The sequence below is a fragment of the Podarcis raffonei genome, chromosome 3 (genome assembly GCF_027172205.1).
Source record: "Podarcis raffonei isolate rPodRaf1 chromosome 3, rPodRaf1.pri, whole genome shotgun sequence".
In the NCBI taxonomy this organism is placed as follows: Eukaryota; Metazoa; Chordata; class Lepidosauria; order Squamata; family Lacertidae; genus Podarcis; species Podarcis raffonei.
Window position 1 is genome coordinate 25,361,089 of NC_070604.1, and position 20,042 is coordinate 25,381,130.

Here is a 20,042-nt window from a genome sequence, read left to right on the forward strand (position 1 = left end):
TAAAAGGGCATAGAATGTCAATCAAATCAACCAAAGACCTGGTTAAAAAGGAACGTTTTTGCCTGGCGCCTAAAGGTGTATAATGAAGGCGCCAGGCGAACTTTATACTGTTTCACTTTGTAAAATTTGGAACTTTACACATTGTTCCCTATGGGTAGGCAGCAGCTAACTTTGTCAGGGTGTGTGAGACAGAGAAGGGACCACGAGGGTCATCTAGTCCAACCTCCTTTTCACCCGACGTGGGGCTCAAACCCACAAACTCGAGAGTCTTATGCTCTACCGACTGAGCTATGCAAGCTAAGATCCTGGCATCTAAGGAACCAGGCTATCTCATCTTCAACCAATGGAGTTATCAGTCTATAATTATTGCTAATGTAAGTCTGTGCTGCTGACTTTAGGCGGAAATCCAAAATTTCCCGCGCAGGCTTGGGCCAGCGCCACCTGGCGGAATAATACTTCCAAAGCATTTAATCGACAATAAACTCTGCGGCTACCCTCTTGTGGCTAAATCATATCATTTCAGGCTTTCTGAAATATGTCTCTCTGAAAGATATGTTTGCACAGTATTCTTTACTTAACAAGCTTTGGGAGAAAGTGCTGGACTGTGTAACTATATGACTGTGCAGAAAGTTAACTCTTTCAGCGGAGAATATTTTATTGAACTATATACCTGCAGTATGGAAATTATCAACGGGACAACGGAAATGGATTTTCCATGCCTTAACAGTTAAAAAAGAACATTTATGCCTGGCGCCTAAAGGTGCATAATGAAGGCGCAGGTAAACTTTATACTGTTTATACTGTCAGTTGTCAGCTCCAATTCCAACAACAAAAAGTATGACAAGGCTGCTTATGTGCTCCCCTGCTGTTTAATATTAATGTAAACAACGTCATACTGGAGCTAAAACAACCAGAATACAAAAGTTGTAGAATGCTTTATTTCATTTTAGTGTAGTGCAGCACAGTATTATCACTACTTCCTTTTGTTCTGTTAGTTATTTTGGTTCCTACTGTAGCTTTGTGGATTTACACTATGCCATTGTGGTCCCATTTCAGTTTTTGCCCATTGCCTGTGAATACAATAGTGCATCATCTGTGATCCTCAGCCATGATTCAGGCGAAAATTTTCATTGCCTTTTCAATAGCCTTTTCATCTGTTGGTGGTTTTCTTGGACTACCAGGCTGCAGAAATTTCTTCACTGTCGGGATGTTGCTCATTCTCTCTTTAAAGGCCTAAGAGAGAGAGCGAGAGAGCAAAATATTTTTGAAGAGAAAAGGAGAAATGGTGGCATCCCCAAATAATCATTTGCCGCTTACGGTTACTATGATTTCATAGTCAATAATGAAACTACAAGTGATAAACTTTATATGTACTCAGATTTTGTACATGCGCTAAATCCAGTTATTTCAGGCATGCACTTTTGGAAAGGGATTTCAACATTTGAGCTCCATTGCAGGTCTATAATCGTAGGCAGGTTACCTGTTTGTGTCTAAATTTAATTCACAGAAGGCTTATCCGTGAATGTGGGCCTCCTGTGTGATTTAGACTTTGTGCAATAGAAATCCAGAGACAATGGTGCTTTAGATATGCAAAGAATAAAAGTGCCATACTAGAACTTTGCTTATGCTTCAGTAAGCATGCTTACCTTTAAAAGAGGGAATTTGGAGAGAATATCATCCTTCAGCTCTTCTGCCATTAAAATGGTTTCAAGCAATTGAATATCTGCTCTGCTGAGCTGATTTCCTACCAGGTAATTTTGTCCATGATCTTTGAGGACCTATAGAGCAGGAAATGTTTGAAGAGTACTTCAGGTACATACACAAAATGGAGACTCTATATCTGAACCACTTTTGAATATCACGCGCCCAGATTATATTGTATCAAGAGATCGAGAGTATTTGTATCAGTTCTGATTCATGTCTTCTAACAAACTGCTGGCTAAGAAAGAGAAGCTTGATCATTACATTCCCTCTTCCCAAACCACTGCTTGTCATGTTTCAATGAGGCAGGGCAGATTCTGAGATCAGAGTTCACATGGTAAACGAACACTGTGTGTGATTCCTGATCTTCTCTCACACAGCTAATTTTTTGTTTTACTTTTTTAACTTTTAGCTCAGAAGCTTGGAAAATACAAGGAATAAGGAAATGATTTCTGATGAGCCAAGCAGTCCTATCAACATTACCAGCTGCCAACTCCAGCTGAGCATAGGTGACTTCGTTCTATTAAAAGGTTTGTAAGTTTCCTTCGCCCCATACCTTTTCAAAGACTGGAAAGTATCTGGTGGTGGCTTTTTCAATAACGTTTGCAAACTCCTTCTCCTTGCTGTCAGCTGGCTTGAAGGGAAGCATCATTATCAATTCATTCAGATCCATAGCACCTTCGCAATACATATCAATCCTATTTGAAAGAGAAAGTGTTTCCTTCTCTCATACTCAGGTAATAATAAGAAAAACAGTAGTGGCAGCAGCAGCAGCAGCAGCAATAGTACTAATTATGATAATGCAGAGCCAAAACCTTGTGGAGGAATTGGGCAGTAGTGTCACAGGCAAAAATGTGTGATGACCCAGCAGAAAAACAAGTACAATGATCCTGTATGTTGGAGAAAGGGCATTTTCCCTGGAAAAAGCCTCTCTCTATGCAACAAAAGCCCCTATAATGTGCTTGCCAGTATAGCGATCTTCACCGGTTAGACCTTTTATAAAGAAAGCCTTATATCAAAAATCAATTTTATACACTTGCAAGAACCCCCCCCCCCCCCAAAAAAAAACATTGGGAAGGGACAGTGACCTCCCAATCTCCTATTGGGACTACATGAAAATTCATTGATTTCCAATGAACCAGTCCACATGAACTTTGCTGGGACTGGGAGGTCAAATTACCTCATACTGGACCCTTTCTTGTCCAAGATGAAACATGCTGACTCATAACTCATCAGTAGATCATATGACAGACCAGAGATGATCTTATATCATGTACAGACAACCAAAGTATGCATTTAGTAACCAAACTTAAAGGAATGTTACAGTACCATGCTCTCTGCTTCATGTCCTTCCCGGAGAGATTATATTTGGCGGCAATGTAGTTGAGAATAGCTCGGCTCTGCACCATCTTCATCCCATCCATTTCCACCATGGGCACTTGCTGAAAGAGCAGGTCTCCACCTTGTGAAAGGAAAATGAAAAATCAGTCCATCCTCCCAGGTAATTACTATGGAAATTAAATTTTCAGGAGCATCTCCCAAGCCATCATTTGATTTTGAGACTTTACTTTTACATTGTGCCTTTGCGATAATCATGTTTGCCTCTGCTTGTCCCTCAAAACCCTTTTGCAGAACATGTGCTAAATTAGTACAGCAATCACACATTGGAAACTAGTTTTGTATGTTATTTAAGCTACTTCTGTTCTCCAGCTAAAAAACAAGCAAACCATTCTGCACAATGCAGAGTTGAGTGGTATGTGTTGTGGGTATCTGGATAACTCTCTTTTCTTTCAAAGAAGAGGGGGAAAGGCAATATAACCAGATCACAACTGTGTATTGACACATATTCCTGCCTGAAAGTGTGCACAATGCAGAACTAGAGAAACAAGTCCACTTTGAAAACCCCTGCTATTAAGACTATAAGGCTTTACTGTACTAGAAGACAGTCCCACTGATATTCAGGTAACATACTCACCATGCTTTAATTTTTCTAGATATTCTTTGGTCTCAATTAATTGTTCTTCAAACTGAAAAATAAAAGAGGCAGAATATTTCAAGGGTCTCATGAAATAATTTCAGGCTCCAAAAATGACACAGGGCCTTTCAAGTTTTCAAAATTTGATGAAAACTCCCCTTTCCCAGCCGAATTCTGGGCCAGCCCGCCCAATAATTTTCTCTGTCTGGGACAGAACAACAAATGTTTCCCATGCACAAATCAAGTACTACAGGCTAGTCATATCATTTTAGCACTTGAAGCAGTAAACCCCACAATGACCGCTCCCCACATTAAATGGGGGTGCCCTTTGCGTGGTCACGTGCAGCCCCCTGGACCCTATGTGGCACCATTAGCACAGGCTTGGCTTGACCTTCCCCAGGTGGGACACCTGGAGATCTCCGCCTACCTCAGCCAGTTGCCCAATCCCGCCTGGGGAGGCGTTGCCAAGGTGACCAGGCCAGGTAGGGGGAAGGACCACCTGCCCATACAATAGGGGGAGGATCTTACGCGGGAATTGTCAGTTGGCTCCAGAGCTTCTCCCACCCTACCCACCCTCAGTTAAGACTTCTTTGCAGGTTAACCTTTTCTTCACAGGTATGCAGGCGCTACTATGTCAAGGTCGCTGTTGAAGGGTCACAAAGGAATTCTCCTGCATTGGCATGTTTTGCCTTTCCTGTAGCAAAACGTCACAACTTTGGCAGTATCAGGCCTTGGGCGGAATCCTTTAGTCTATCTTCCCTAAATGGGGGGGGGCGTGCAGCGGTGACCCACGCCCCCTCCTCTTTGTGGCAGCGATAACAGGGTTCCCCGTTAAAGGGGTTGTTTGAGGGGAGGCTTTGGCCGTGCACCTGGAGGTTGTCATTGCTCTCCCCTGCGACGGCGGCGTAACAGGGGCAGGCTCTCTCTGCTTGAACATATGTTCTCCAGAGCCAGCCCACCCCCCCACCCCCACACTGGATAACCCTGATGTTCTCCAGATCCGCGGTGGGGGACTGAGAGGGATAAAAGCCCAATGCCTGAGTCAAGGTCTACCCACATCTGAAACATAATAAAGTTGTGGCCAATTTTAATCCCATAGCATGTTGTCTTGAGTCGTTATTCCATATGGGGGACACCCAGGGTTTGGGGGACTCCGCCTGTCCACACAATCATGTCTCCTCCCCCCCTACTTAGCAGCAAAAGTACAATAATAATGACAATAACTCATCAATTACCGTATTTTTCGCTCTATAAGATGCACCAGACCACAAGACGCACCTAGTTTTTGGAGGAGGAAAACAAGAAAAAAAATATTCTGAATCTCAGAAGCCAGAACAGCAGGAGGGATCGCTGTGCAGCGAAAGCAGCGATCCCTCTTGCTGTTCTGGCTTCTGGTAAGCTGCGCAGCCTGCATTCACTCCATAAGACGCACACACATTTCCCCTTACTTTTTAGGAGGGAAAAAGTGAGTCTTATACAGCAAAAAATACGGTAGCTGCCCCTTCCAGGATAGATAAAATCCCCCGCCTGAAGCAGGCACCTCCCTCACAAATGATAATGCTGGACTCAAATTTGGAAACTGTCTGAAATATAAGAATGCTGGAAAAACAACAGTTCCCTTCATTCTTTTTGGGGGTGGGGGAAAGGTGCTTTGTCAGAGAAATTCTGAAGACAAACAAACCTCGACTCCTGCTGCAGCCAAGAGCCACCTTATACTTTCCATTCGGCCTCTTCCATTGAAGTAGTAAAGCTTCGGTTTCCCAGCCATGTTCCTAAGTGTTTGCTTTCCTGTTATGATGAGAGACAGAGAGAGAGAGATTGAGAGGTCATGTTTGATAGGGAAACCACTGCAGAGCAGGACAACTGTTCAAAATGGTGCTCTGGTGATTGCTTACAGCAAGAAAGGATTTCATACTAAAGCCTTCTGGTTTATTTTTATTTAACAAACTCTTTTTCATAATCATGGAGCACAAGCAGATAAAATAGGAAGCAAGAGTTAAAAAAACACCAACGATCTATGACAGGGGTCAGCACTTTTTCGGCAGGAGGCCGGTCCACTGTCCCTCAGACCTTGTGGGGGGCCGGACTATATTTTGGGGAAAAAATAATGAATGAATTCCTATGCCCCACACATAACCAGATATGCATTTTAAATAAAAGCACACATTCTACTCATGGAAAAACACCAGGCAGGCCCCACAAAAAAACCCAGAGATGCATTTTAAATAAAAGGACACATTCTACTCATGTAAAAACATGCTGATTCCCGGACCATCCGTGGGTCGGATTTAGAAGGCAATTGGGCCGGATCCAGGCCCTGGGCCTTAGTTTGCCTACCCATGATCTATGACTATCACCCCCTCTTGGACAGCCACGGTCTATGTTCCCAGAGCCACAAAATTGTAACTTCCCCCTCGTACTCGCACCATTGCCATTGCCACCAGCTGCCTCTCATCTCCTCAGGCAACTCTGGTAACATGGCTTTCCAGCATGGCCAACCGCCAGGGATGATGGGTGTTTGTAGTGATGAATCACATCTGAAGCACCACCTCTAACTTAAAACTGTTTCAGATTTCCTTACATGGACACTCCCTTCTCTCAACCTGTTTTCCCCAATTGCCACCAGTGAGAGACACATCATGCTCCTTCTAGGGTTGTTTGTCTGTCTTTGGTTCCCACTCTGCACTCAGCTCTCTCCTGTGGCTCCTAGAAGCTGCCAGCATGTGACAGTGGCCACACCCTGGGAAATAGCTTTGACTGGCTGGCTAAACCAGGTAAGGATAGCTGATGGGTCTCAAACCCATGTGAGTTAGGGACTTCCCCTCCATGCAAGGACAGGCTCTGGCAGGTTGAGGGATGAGACCAACAGTGGGTCCAAGGGTCAAGAAGGCGGTTTCTGCACATGCTGTAGAGGGAAGTGAGGGGCAGGTGGGGCTCATCAATCTGAGAAGGTATTTTTAATTAATATTTTCTTTTTTATCAACCACCAAAACACAAACAGTGAACCCCCCCCCCAGGCGGCTGATACATTGGGTATATATATTCAATAATATACATATTCAATAATATTCAATAATAACATATTCAAATCAACCATATATACACTTCTATATACCTTAACACTCCTCCCTCCACAAGGTTTATTTAACTTTTAACATTTTAATTGCCCCAAATTGTTCAAACCTGCCCAAATAATTCAATATCTTCTCAAACCAATCCTCCTCTTTCTCACTGACCTTAAGCCCTTTCATTCTATGTATCCTCACAGTTAGGTATTCTAAAATCATAATATTATTCAGTTTTTTCCTCCCTTGGTTCACCCCTAGCTCTTCTGCATTTTTCCAATTACTCACTATAACCTGTTTGGCTGCAATTACCACCAATTTTACCCATTTACATTCCTCTTTTGTTTTTAACTCGGTACTACTCAGGGTAATAAGAACCATTAATTTAGATATTTCCACATCAATCTGGGAAGGTAACCCATCTAGGAGGAGGTAACCTCTGACCCTAAACCTCCATTGCCCTAGGAAGAAAAGGCTAAGAAGTAAACCCTAAGCAAATCCAGAGTGGAGTCCCTAAGACAGTTGGATGGTATCTACACCCTCCTCAACCCTGGATAACCACACCCATATTCTACATTCGTTTCAATAATATATGCATTTATATGCACATTTTACCTCACCATATGTGTTTTTACACATTATTTGGCTGGAGAACAGCAGTGCAAATTTCAAGGGATAGCTATGTTTTGGGGAAATGAAATTTGGTGAGTTACTATTTTTTAAATGAATCTAATTTCTCTCCCATTCTTACCCAAGATTTCTTTTTTGTCCGGGGTGCAACAAAGACCAACCCCATATCATTTTTAGAACTCTGCCCACTGCCCAGCTCCTGCCCTTGGTCTGTCCAAAGGGAAATGTCTCTGTTCTGAGGATTACAGGTCTGAGGATTACAGTATCCGCCCTCCGCAACCCACAAACCTTTAGTACTCTGCGGGTAAGAAGAAGAAAACCTTTGGGCAGAGGTGAGGTCTTTGGAAATTGTCCCTGCACTACTCCTCTGTCCAGGGTGTTGCTCTTGACCAATGACTCTCCAAAGCAATCGTCTACCTTAGAATACTAACCTGCTGCAAGTCCTGAACAAGTGGAAGTTCTTCTCAAGGAGAGAGAGCTCCGAACTTGTGTGGCTCAGGGTTATAAAAGCTCAGAAGCTCCACCTTCCAAGAGGAGAGAACAGCTTATCTGTAGCAGAAACTCCCTATTGCAAATAGAAAAACACTTACTCTGCCTTTCGTGAGACTTTTCACCTACAACAAATCAGTCACGCAAAGTTAATTCACAACGGGAAAGGTTGTCTCACGCTTGCATAACATGATGCAACTCGGTTTATTGTATCTGTACAGCTGCACTGAGGGCAAACATTCCTGGTCTTAGTACTGTATATTCAACTGAAACCTTTGTATAACTGGGCAGGAGGCCACTGCAGTCTCTGGTTGCAGCTGCTAGCCACAAAATACAGAAAAAAGTCAACTACACAGGGCTTCCCTGTTGGTCCTACCCACCTTTTGACGGGGGTTGGGCCAAATAGATCACTACAATTAAAGGTATGCAAAACTGGATTTCTACAGGCAATCCAAAAATTATTCTTGATTTGTTATGTAAGATACCTGATCCGGATGATCAAGTGAAAATCACATATTTGATGTCTGGCTTTGAAAAATTTGTGACAGCTGAAGTTGCTGTCATAAAACTGAGAAGAATGTTCCTTGAGGATAGCATGGTGGACTGGTAAAGAATTGCTGCTATGGCTGATCAGTCTAATTGCTGTAGAAGGCTATGAAAACAGCTCATTTTCTGGCAGGAAGTACGTTAATAGGATATATTTTGCTTGCCTCTAATCCAGCAGGACCACACAGATCCCGTCACATCTACGCAAAGCACAACAGGAACTAGTCATGACAGAACAGACATGTTATTGACAGCTCAAGCAAAACATGGCACTGAAGTACAAAAGCTGTAGAATGCTTTATTTCATTTTATTGTACCATCACACAGTATCATCATCATCTCCTTTTGTGGATTTACACAGTGCCATTATGGTGATCCTCTACTCAGTAGCATTTGAACTCTGGAATGAACCAGAGAGGTGGTGGAACTCAGTTCCAGTGAGTTCCAGCTGAAAAAAATCCTTGCACAATATCAAGCATTTGTTGGCTCTGGCAATTTCATTCTTTGACTGTTGGCCATGCTGGCTGTGGCTGATGGGAACTGCAGTCCAAAACCCCTGGAAGGTATCATACCAAGTTTCGGCAGGTTGCATTAGACTAATATCTAAAGGAGGCCTCAGAATCTTCACAAATGAGTTCTCATCTACTACATTTTTCAAGAGTTTGCAATCAAAAGCATTTGAGACTATGGAACCAAGAGGAAACACTATTTTATGAATTTAGGCTCCAATCCTATACCTGCATTTACCCAGAAGTAAGCTACACTGAATTCAAATTGTACTAATGCTGAATAGACATGAATAGGACGACACTGTTAATCCTCCAACTAGTAAGAGAGAAGTCACACAGATTTGTTAAAATCATGCCAGTATTTGTAGTGATCATCATAGCAGATGTTCTCAGATGTTGAAAATCTTTCTGATCTCTTGGAGAGCCTTGTCGTCTAATTCAAATTTCCTCTGGCTGCCTGGCTCCAAGAATTTCTTAATTGTGGAGATGTTGCTTACCCTTGCCTTGAAGTCCTAGATTGAAAAACAAGAAGCACTTCTAAGAAAAAGGTACCAACATAGATGGACTTACACAAAAATGCAGTTCACATATTGGAGAAGAAGACCAGGGGTGGCCAGGGCCTGGCCTGGCTAGGGGTGTAGGAAGGGGGGTGGAGGGGGTGAGCCGCCCCAGGTGCCACTCTGGGAGGGGTGACAAGATGGCCCCTGCCTCCCCCCAGCTGTAGAACGGCCGAGGGCATATGCAGTCCGCATGGGATACTGCTTGAGTGGCAGCCCATATGGACTGCGCATGTGCGGCATTCCATAAGGAGTGCACACATGCGAGATGCCGCACATGCGCAGTTTGCACGGGCTGTGCCGCCCCAGGTGCCAGAGAGGGTTCCTCCACCACTGGGCCTGGCCTCATCCATTGGCTTCATATGTTTGCTTTCCTCTTCCCTCCCCATTCCTTTTCCCTTTTGTATCATGTGTATCATTGCAAGCTTGGGGGCAAGGGCCATTTTTACTATCATTATGTGTGCAGTGCTTTGAAAATTTTAGATTTTTCTAAATGTTTAGTAATAATTATTATTTCTAGACATGTGTTGAAGATTTATGTCATTCCAAGCAGTTCTTTTATCATAGGATAAAGTTTTAAATCACAAAGTTTTTAAATGCTCATTTGATGGAGGAATTTTGAAGAGCAATCTATCTGTTCATTAATAAGCAGTACCTTGTTTTTCAAGCATGCAAAAACCGTACAGAAAATATTAAGTCCATGAGTCTAAATTCATGAAGTAGTGCAGTATGTGTTAATAAAAAGTTTAAAAAAACAAAACCCATAAATACTACACGGGGTTATTAGTAATGTGTGGAGAGGGGTCTCAATTTGCTCCCTTCCCTATTTATTTCAGATTCATAAAATAAAATTGGGTAAAAGGCTGGTTTGATTGTAATAGTAATCCCATTGCTGCAAACAAATAAAGATTCTGACTAATGAACACAGTAACAATAATTTTCACATTCAATCACCTATGGGAAGGAGATCTATGGACATAATGTCCCATGGTCCTCAAGCCACATGTGAAGAAATATAAGTCAGTGTTGAGGGTATGTAGACCCCTGGCTCATACTGGGCAACAGAGGCTCGTTGTGGATTATTTCTGCTTCTTTTGTGCTTCAGACATGTAAGGCTGAGAGGCGGGCAGGGATAAAACATCTGTGGCATCTTCTGCTTCCTGTGCATCTAAGGAACCAGACTATCTCATCTTCAATCAATGGAGTTATCAGTCTATCATTATGCTATTGTAAGTCTGTGCTGCTGACTTTAGGCGGAAATCCAAAATTTCCCGCGCAGGCTTGGGCCAGCGCCACCTGGCGGAATAATACTTCCAAAACATTTAATCGACAATACACTCTGCCGCTACCCTCTTGTGGCTAAACCATATCATTTCAGGCTTTCTGAAACATGTCTCTCTGAAACACATGTTTGCACAGTGCTCTTTACTGAACAAGCTTTGGGAGAAAGTACTGGACTGTGTAACTATATGACTGTGCAGAAAAAGTTAAATCTTTCAGCGGATAATATTTTATTGAACTATATACCTGCAGTATGGGAATTATCAACGGGACAACGGAAATGGATATTTCATGCCTTAACGGTGACCAAAAGATTGATACTGAGGAATTGGAAAAATAAAGATATGCTATACCCTTCAATCAATAGACTGACGATATGACATCAATGGCAATTTATGAACAGACTGCTTACAGGCGCAGACTCTGTATGGATAAATACGATAGCATTTGGAATGAGTTTATGCAAAATTTAGTAGACTATTAGCATTTAAATAAGCACTAGGGCAGGCATAGGCAAACTCGGTCCTCCAGATGTTTTGGGACTACAACTCCCATCACCCCTAGCTAACAGGACCAGTGGTCAGGTATGATGGGAATTGTAGTCTCAAAACACCTGGCAGGCCGAGTTTGCCTATTTCTGCACTTGGGCAATAACACTACACCAATTTATACAAGAATGTATGGGAATATCATATATTGCTCCCTTTTTTGTATATTTTCGTTTTTATATGTGTTATTGTTGTTTTTCTCCCTCTCCCGTTTCCTTCTTTTTCTGTATCGCTTTATTTTTTTTTTAACTGAAACACAAAAGAATGGCCAGGCTGCCCAGGTAATACAATCAGAGACAATGATCAGATATCGACGAAACCTCAATTTTTACATCAAAAACAAAACAAGAATTACATAAGTTCCCATGGACTTCCTCCCTCCCCTTTATAGGTTAACTTTTTTTCTCCTGCAGTAAATTGCCTCCTTTGGCTGCTGAGCTTTGGACTTAAGCAGCTTTTTCAAAAGAAGAAGAAGAAGGGAGGGGGGAGAATCAGCAGCAACCGGATCCGCTCCAGATTATCCACCCCATCCCCAGCCACTCTTATGGCGGAGTGTCGGAAGTCAGACGTCATATCCGGGAGAGAGGCGAAGCGAAGCGGATGTTCCCCGCCCGCCTTCTTCCGGCGCAGGCGCAGAACGCGGTTGTGGCTGTACTGAGGCTTCGCGGCCCTCTCGCTCGGTCAGTCGCGGCGCCGACGACGCTCCCGTTTCTCTCAGCAGCGGCAGCAGTTTCCCACACAAGGCCGTCGCCATGGCGATGCAAGCGGCGAAACGCGCCAATGTAAGCTGGGACCCCCCTTTCCCTTTCTCCTGTGCGTGGCGGGGCCATTTTGCACGTCAGCTGCCCTTTCCTCGCTTCCGACTCCTCTTCTCCTTTCTGCCCCTCTCTCTCTCGCCGCCTTCCGCCTCTGGTTCTTCGCCTCTTCCTCCTCCACCTTCGGGACATTCAGGAGGGCGCGTCACGTGGGAAAGGGCGTGAAGCGGGTCCGCTGGGGTAGCCTCCTTCGGGCTGGGGGGTGCACTCCCATATGTTGTGGGGCTGCCATTATTATTATTATTATTATTATTATTATTATTATTAGCCGCCTTCGGGCTTTGGGGGGCACCCCATATGTTGTGGAGCTGTCATTATTATTATTTATTAGCCTTCGGGCTCGGGGGGGGGGCACCACCATATATTGTGGGGTTGCCATTATTATTATTAGTCTTCGGGTTCAGGGGCACCCCTGTATGTTGTGGGGCTGCCATTATTATTAGCCTTCGGGCTTTGGAGGGCACCCCATATGTTGTGGGGCTGTCGTTATTATTATTATTTATTAGCCTTCGGGCTCGGGGGGCACCCCCATATATTGTGGGGTTGCAGTCACTAATTATTAGCCTTCAGGTTCAGGGGGTTCCCCTATATGCTGTGGGGCTGCCATTATTATTATTGTTATTATTAATTAGCCTTTGGGCTCTGGGGGCACCCCTATATGTTGTGGTGAGCATTATTATTATTAGCCTACTTTGGACTCTGGGGAGGCACCCCCCATATGTTGTGGGGCTACCATTAGTATTATTAGCCTTCGGGCTCTGAAGGGCACCCCCATATATTGTGGGGCTGCCATTATTGTTATTCCTCACCCACCTGACAAGTTTGCCCCAGCCACTCTGGGTGGCTTCCAACATATATAAAAACACAATAAAAGATTAAAACCCTACTAGGTCTCTATGGTTTTTCTCCCTGAGCATCTCCTCTTGTGAACAGATGCCAATTTTTATTCGTCGACTTGTATGGTCCTGTCCTCTCTGTATGCCAGTAAATGTTGATTGATTGAAATAAAACATCTAAAAACTTCCCCATACAGGGCTGCCTTGGAATGTGTTCTAAAGGTTGTATAGTTGCTCTTTTCCTTGGATCAGGAGTCACATAACTACACACCCTCCAAACTTTCTCCGATGTAGAGACCAGGAGTCGTGCTTTTTCTGTTAGCAAAGCTGGCTGGGGATGACCTGGATAGCACTCGCAACAAGGCAGAGTCATAGAATTGCATAGAGTTGGAAGGACCCCCTGAGGGTCATCTAGTCCAACCCTCTGCAGTGCCAAAGTTAAAATTATTCTCTGATTACATATCTACATACCATACAAAGAAATCATGTTGCTAATTTGTTTCTGGTTTGTAATTTTTACCGACTCTAGATCCGTCTGCCCCCTGAAGTGAATCGAATTTTATATATCAGAAACTTACCGTATAAGATCACAGCAGAAGAAATGTATGACATTTTTGGAAAATATGGACCGATTCGACAAATCAGAGTGTAAGTCTGTTGTACGTTGCCAAACAAAGCATAGAAATTAGAATTTTCTTACTTATGTCAAGTAGCTTTCTAGTTGACTGACACATCATTATTGCAGCTTTCAGTGTAAAATAAAGCAGTTGGGAGTCTAAATATATCAGCCCACTTGATTTGAATTCTGTCTGGGGAACAAACCAATATAGGCAATGCACATAGAGACATAGATAATATGGGGGATATTCCGTGAGTGAAAATATTAGAATTATGTAGAGAGTTTTGGTTGTGTGTGAGTTTGGGTTGGGTTTTTTTGTTTTGTTTTTTTACAGGGGGGATAATTAATAGACCCAAAAGGGAGCAATTTGTTGTGAGAAAATTGTTACTGTATAGGCATATCTTACGCAGCCCAATCTAATGCACAGTTTCATTGAGTTCAGCTCCAAGTGAGACAGCATAGGATTGATGTCACTGCCTTTCCTAGGGTCAGAATGTAACGGTGACTACAACAAAGAGGTGTAAATATTAACATGATTTTTTTCTTATCTTTTGCTAACATTAATTTTTTGTTTTGTTTTTTGTTACAGAGGAAATACTCCTGAAACTAGAGGTACAGCCTACGTTGTCTATGAAGATATCTTTGATGCCAAGAATGCTTGTGACCATCTGTCAGGATTCAACGTGTGCAACAGATACCTTGTTGTCTTGTACTATAATGCAAACAGGGCAAGTACAAGAGCTTTTCTTAAAACATTTGAACATGAGATTAACTTTTTTATAAGATCATTGTGAAAACAGTTCTGGAATAATTCAATTTAAGTGAATTGGCGTGTTTCCTCTTTATTTACCCTCAATAGCAGGGGCTTGTATAAAGGAAACAGGACTCTTCCAGTCCTGTTTATTCCTAATCAGATTGTGTGTCCTTTAAGATTCTCTAAAGCAAATATCCTCTAAACTTCTTCAGCTGACAATTGAAGTGAATCTGTATTTTGTGTAAATAAAAAAACCTGAATCTTTAAAAGTGTTTATCAAACTCGGAACGGAACAAGTTCAATACAGGCTGCGTATTCAGAGCAAGGTATTGACTGAATGCCCCAGCCAGAGTATTCAGAGTGGACGGGGAAATGCACAATCTCACAGGATTTCCATACGTGTTAGGTTTGTCCAGCCCCCTGTGTGGACGAGGAACCAGCAGGCAGGATGGAGGCTTGTTGTTTCAATGCTTTAGCTCACTGTTGCAGACTGTGAAATAACCTTGTGGGAAAGGTCTGGATTTCTGTGTACCACAGAAAGAAAATGAGCAAATGATTTGAATGGTTTGACTCCTCAGTCTAGCATCTTGGTTTTGAGCTGCTTTGGCTACTAACATAACTGGCATTTATGTTCAAATCTCTCTTGAGGCTCAGAACAGATGTCAGGGTTTTAATCTGTGCATGGATTGATTGATTGATTGATTGATTGATTGATTGACTGATTGACTGAATCTGTGCAGATCTTGATATGTCTCTTAGAAGCTCTGCATCTGTCTTGCCTATGAGACAAATGTGTGTTTTTTTCCCACAGAAGTTAAAATGCCAGCAAAAAGGGGGGGCGGAATGGGGGTTAGTTTAGTTGCTTGTACCGCATTGATGTCTTAAAACAAAGAAAGGGATCACCTTTCTTTCATCCAGTTCACAAAGCTTCTTTGCTTGGTTACTTGGAGGTGAATCTTTCTACAGCTGATGAGAGGAGATGCCTTATAAAAGCCTGTTAACAGATGTGCCTGGGGGCACCCAGCAATTTCTCCCCTGTTCCACCTCCTGATTTGTGAAAATCTTAGAGCAGCATGGGCACAACATGAGGCTGCTTATGCAGTATTATTTAGGGTCAAGCTGTTCTTTCCCAAATACCTTTCCTGAGGAATTAAATAAATGTGTTTTGGAACATAGTTACTATAAAGTGTCTGCTTTTCTTGGTAGCAAGGCAAGTTGCCTGTTTATCATTTAAATTCATAAGATAATCATTTAAATAAAAAAGTGAGATTGCTTTGAAATAAATAGATGGGATGAAGTTGTTTTGACTAAAGCGTGTTCTTTTGTTAATAATATTTTTGTTTTATTACAGGCATTCCAAAAGATGGATACAAAGAAGAAGGAAGAGCAGCTCAAACTTCTGAAGGAGAAATACGGAATAAATACAGACCCACCAAAATAAAAAATATAACCTCTATGAGGAACTGGCTTTTTTGGACTTTTTTTTTTCTTTTAAAAAAATCCTATCGGTGTTTCTAAACTAAGTGCCCCACAAAATGTTCATGATTAGTTTGGAGCAAGGACATTTTGGGATGCTAGATTTAGTGAAAACATAGCTTTATAATCCCAGTTTTGGAAAGACTCGTGACTGCCCTATCGTTATGATACTTGGCACTTTGAAATTAAGGTTAGCCATAGAATTTGGTACACTTTTGTAGAAATCTCCTACAGCTCAGAGCCTTATAAAAAGCTTTTTGAATATTTAATCAATATAATCATTACAGTTGTGAGAACATGTAAAACATTCCGGGATAAAATTCTGTATTTAATCTGTTAGGAAAGTACACTTATTTTGTGTTTTGGTTTCATAAATGTATTTTCACAATTTGTCTTTTTCAGTGGCATGAAGATATGCTTTAAAAAGAGCTGCAAGTAGGGAATGAGGTTTGCAAGTGAGATACTATGCCTAGTGTTCATCTAACCTTAGGGAAGAATTCAGCTTGATGTCTGGTGCAATTAGGGTAGTGAACTGGCTCCAAGATGTATCTTAAAGAGTTTTGTTACAGAGAATAGCAGAGCTCATTTGGCATTTGCTGCAGTGGTCTTATTTGCTTGGGCTGACCCACTATCTTGGGTTTTGAATCCGTAATTCATCTGCAAGGACGACTAAAACGACAAACTCATCTCTGCAGTGAAGCTCTTCAAAAGAGGAAAGGAGTTCTAGGCTTATTGTGTCCATCCAGAGACAGTGTCAATTTTTTTGACAATGTTTTTCTGGTCTGGCTTTTCATTTTGCTGTTAATATTGCTTGCTCTTCTAAGTGACAGACATAACTTTAAAATTAAGTTTTAACTTTGTTCATTTGACAAATAAAAATAGTATGCCATTTTCCTTTTAATTTCTGTTACTATGTGTTTATTCAGATTTTAATATTTCTTTGGTTCTGACAATATAAAACCAACTGTACTTAGTGCTGATTACTCAGCAAAGCAGTGTCTTTGGGGTTTCATTGACAAAGGAGATTCGCAGATTGCTCTTCTAGAGCCTGTTTTAGGGGCCCTGTTTCTCTGTGTGCACACAAAGTAAACAGTTTTTGCTTTCCGCACAAGGATATGGAAAGCAAGTGCCTAGAGGGTTATTTGGATGAAATCTCTTCAGTAGTTTCCTTGTGAGGCAACAGAATACAAGGAATGAGGCCAATTTAAAAGGAATGGGGGAAAGGGTGGCTTGCCAAGGTATTAATGTCTTTGTACACTTCTGTTGATGCAGTTGAATTTATGTTTTTTGTGTGTTTTTTAGGCTACACCAGAAATTGTGCCCAGAAAGTAGCTTAGCCTTCTAAAATGCTTTTATGTTAATAATGGAAGGAAACAGAATTCCCTTATTTGAAAATTACACTGACATAATTCTACAACAAAGCTGAGAGAAAAAGAGCACAAATTAATGCTTTGGTTGTCTTGATGAATATCATAACCCTTATATATATCTGCAACTTGTGACAGTACGTGGAATGGGGTGCACTGATATAACTGTGCTAGTTGCCTAAGCTTAGCATTTAGACAAACCTCAGATCAAGAACTTAAATAATGGCTCCTGACCCTCATGATTGTAGGGGCAGAATGCTCAAACCATAAAGTTCCTGAAGAAAGCTAATTTTTATTGAGAAAGCAAGCCAAAGCTTGTATGCTAGTCTTAAGCCTTCTTCCTCCACGCCTGGCTCCTGTCATTTTATTGCCTCCTGCTTATTTGAGGCATCTATATACTTCTTAATTATTCACATTTCTAAGTGGTGTGCATCAAAGCAATCCACTGAAAATGGGACAAATACAAAAATGATCACACAACACTACATTAAAATGCTGTTAAAACCTTAAGTTTAGCAAGGTGGGGGGTGCCTGTCTCATCTCAGGAGAGCATTTCACAGCCTTGACCCCACTATGCTGAATGCATAGGTAATAGTTACGGGCTGTTAATCTGAGCAAGGGGGGATCAACAACGCAGACTCCCCCCACAAGATCTTTGTGATCAGGCCAGGATATAAAAGATCAGGTGGTTTTTAAGATTTACCGCCCCCATGTTAAGGTGCTTGTAATTTAATTTTCCAAGAGAAAAAAACCGCCCCAAATCCTGCAGATTGATTCCACTCTAGCTTCTGTGTTTCTACTAACCTCAAGTGTGAAAGCTAAGCGGGTATCATTTTGGTCAGCCTGAATGGGTTCCATCACTTACAGATTGCCTAGCTGGGCTTGTATGGCATATGAGTTCCAAAAAAAAGAGCAGAGATATAAATTCATATGGGAGGAATTGTAGCTCAACAGTATAAGAAGGCCCAGGTTACAATCAGGCACATCATCAATCAAAAGAACCAGATAGCAAGTAATGGGAAAGGACTCTGGCTGAAACCTCAAAAAAACACAGCTTGTCAGAACAGATGATGATGCGCTAGGCAAGTTGAGCTATCCTGTCCTTTCCCTTTCAGTACCCACTACATGCACACCTCCTCCAAATTTTCTGGGGACATACAAGGGGCCACAGCTTGGAGAAAATAAAGTTTCGCTGTGCAAGAAGAAATCTGACGACTTGACACTGGACATCGCCCATTATTTACAGAGTATATTTTGAGTGTAGAACACGGTATCCTTTCTTAAATACATTTTGTACAGAGTTTTAATTATTCAAATACAGGCAATCCTTGTTTTGCTCGCATTGGCAGGGCCTGCGTAAAGGGTTTGGCCCTTTTAGTGACGTTTTTGTGTCACTTCCAGGTTTGGCACTGGGTGCACATGCGCAATTGGACGAACATCAGTCGGTCGTTGCCTGTAATACATGAAAAGCACTTGTTTCCAGTCAGTGTAGACAATATTCAGATAGACTAATGGTCTGAATCAGTAGAAGGAAGCTGCCTATGTGCCTATAGTAAGATTTTGGTTATTAGATCCGATTATCCAAAAACTGCAGCAATATTACCAGTGGAGTGAGAAAGAATTCTTGCGCTTAAGTTTTTTAACTGCTTAAAAAAACGAGAAAGCAAAAAAAAATTCCATAAAGTATCAAGATTTTATTTTTCTCCTTGGAAAGTTATCACGTGAGATGTTTTCTTTAAAACAGCAGCAAGCAGAACATACAAATTGAGGGGAAAGTGGCAGCGCAGGTAACTAGGTTTGGCTAATGCCCACTCGTGTACGAAACGTACACTGGATTTCTGAGCACCCTTGTGTGTGTTTTTCTTTAAGTGTATAAGGCAGTGGTTTTTCAGTAAGTAAACTATATATTTATAGGTTTATATATATATATTTATATATTATATATAGTTTCAATCACAATTTTGGAGCTTCACATGCAAATTAAAATAAAATGTACAACTCAGATGTAACAGCCATCTTTTTTTCCTGTCTCTACAGCAAAGAAGCATCTAATCGGGGACAAATTCCAACACTAATAACAGTAAAAAAGGGAGGAAGAAGTGGGGAAAACAACCCTCAGACGAGGCATGGTAGGCATGAGAGCTTGAGTGAAAACGATGGAAATTCCAGTGAAGATGCCTCCCTTTCAGAGGAAGGGGAAAGAAGGGTGGTTATCAACAGGTGCTTTCAGTCAGTCGCCCCTCTTTACTCTATCCTAAGTAGCTCCACGTCAAAAATCAGAGTAGCGTTGGGAGGGATGACTCCGGGATGCCCCATGGGTCCATACGCCATGTCAGGTGTACAGGTCAACTTTGCTCTTTGTCCTAGGCTCATCTGGCATTTTTTTTAAACGATAGCAAATGGGAGAGAGAAAACGAGAAGCAAAAGAAAAGATCAGAACATGTCAGCAACGCAAGCATTTCAACATGTGCTGTATGTTAAAAAAGAGTGGTTCCAGTGAGGAAGTCACAGGTCATAATCTCCATCTTTTAAGTAATAGGGGTCAAGATACCATGCAGGAAGGGTGACTAACCTGTGGCTCTCTAGGTGCTGTTGGACTACAAGTCCCATCATCCCGGACTACTGGGCTGCTAGGAAATGGAGTCCAACAACCTCTGGAGAGCCAAAGGTTCCCCATGCTTGCCACCTAGCAACCAAACACCACCAGAAGAACGCAGGAATTTGCAGTAGGGCTATGCAGAATGGTACTTTGGCCAATCTGCCAACAGGTGGAAATAATATATTAATGGCATCACAGTAATTCCTAATGCAGCAATCCACTAGGTGGAGCCAACAGACACTTGACCAAGGCAAGCAATTAATTGCGGGATATCA

The 20,042-nt window shown here is 42.0% G+C and overlaps 3 protein-coding genes across 10 annotated transcripts in view; 1 reads left to right on the forward strand and 2 right to left on the reverse strand.

The window, feature by feature from the left end:
* Nucleotides 1-920: 920 nt before the first annotated feature.
* LOC128410103 (glutathione S-transferase-like) lies at nucleotides 921-9,501 on the reverse strand. 3 transcript variants are annotated; one of them, XM_053380844.1, is made up of 7 exons: nucleotides 7,789-9,501; nucleotides 5,358-5,464; nucleotides 3,677-3,728; nucleotides 3,031-3,163; nucleotides 2,258-2,399; nucleotides 1,647-1,778; nucleotides 921-1,233 (listed from the first exon to the last, which is right to left on the reverse strand). In XM_053380844.1, exons 2-7 carry the CDS (start codon nucleotides 5,442-5,444, stop codon nucleotides 1,114-1,116), a joined length of 666 nt encoding a protein of 221 aa, XP_053236819.1. In that variant the 5' UTR covers nucleotides 5,445-5,464; nucleotides 7,789-9,501; the 3' UTR covers nucleotides 921-1,113. The 3 variants fall into 3 exon arrangements, with proteins under 3 accessions (XP_053236819.1, XP_053236818.1, XP_053236820.1); XM_053380843.1 differs by having other exon boundaries at nucleotides 7,803-9,498; XM_053380845.1 differs by lacking the exon at nucleotides 7,789-9,501 and adding an exon at nucleotides 6,097-6,119.
* A 2,398-nt stretch (nucleotides 9,502-11,899) lies between these two features.
* SF3B6 (splicing factor 3b subunit 6) lies at nucleotides 11,900-16,702 on the forward strand. The gene is made up of 4 exons (XM_053380863.1): nucleotides 11,900-12,083; nucleotides 13,482-13,600; nucleotides 14,161-14,299; nucleotides 15,677-16,702. The coding sequence occupies exons 1-4, from the start codon at nucleotides 12,054-12,056 to the stop codon at nucleotides 15,764-15,766; spliced, it is 378 nt and encodes a 125-aa protein (XP_053236838.1). The 5' UTR covers nucleotides 11,900-12,053; the 3' UTR covers nucleotides 15,767-16,702.
* A 2,145-nt stretch (nucleotides 16,703-18,847) lies between these two features.
* FKBP1B (FKBP prolyl isomerase 1B) overlaps nucleotides 18,848-20,042 on the reverse strand; it is a 51,463-nt gene continuing 50,268 nt past the window's right edge. For all 6 annotated transcript variants that reach the window (XM_053380868.1, XM_053380870.1, XM_053380869.1 and 3 more), the window contains one exon: nucleotides 18,848-19,541. In XM_053380868.1, the coding sequence (XP_053236843.1) occupies nucleotides 19,413-19,541 (129 nt within the window). In that variant the 3' untranslated portion in view covers nucleotides 18,848-19,412. The remainder of the gene's footprint in view (nucleotides 19,542-20,042) is intronic.

What these genes read in the sequence shown, in the direction of transcription:
- LOC128410103 (XM_053380844.1), bottom strand. Translation starts at nt 5,444, where the DNA reads ATGGCTGGGAAACCGAAGCTTTACTACTTCAATGGAAGAGGCCGAATG. An exon ending in TGGCTGCAGCAGGAGTCGAG is followed by an intron (nt 3,729 to 5,357) that starts GTTTGTTTGTCT and finishes TTTATTTTTCAG; the next exon opens with TTTGAAGAACAATTAATTGA. An exon ending in CCAAATTCCCTCTTTTAAAG is followed by an intron (nt 1,234 to 1,646) that starts GTAAGCATGCTT and finishes TCTCTCTCTTAG; the next exon opens with GCCTTTAAAGAGAGAATGAG.
- SF3B6 (XM_053380863.1), top strand. Translation starts at nt 12,054, where the DNA reads ATGGCGATGCAAGCGGCGAAACGCGCCAAT. An exon ending in CCGATTCGACAAATCAGAGT is followed by an intron (nt 13,601 to 14,160) that starts GTAAGTCTGTTG and finishes TTTTTGTTACAG; the next exon opens with AGGAAATACTCCTGAAACTA. An exon ending in TGTACTATAATGCAAACAGG is followed by an intron (nt 14,300 to 15,676) that starts GCAAGTACAAGA and finishes GTTTTATTACAG; the next exon opens with GCATTCCAAAAGATGGATAC.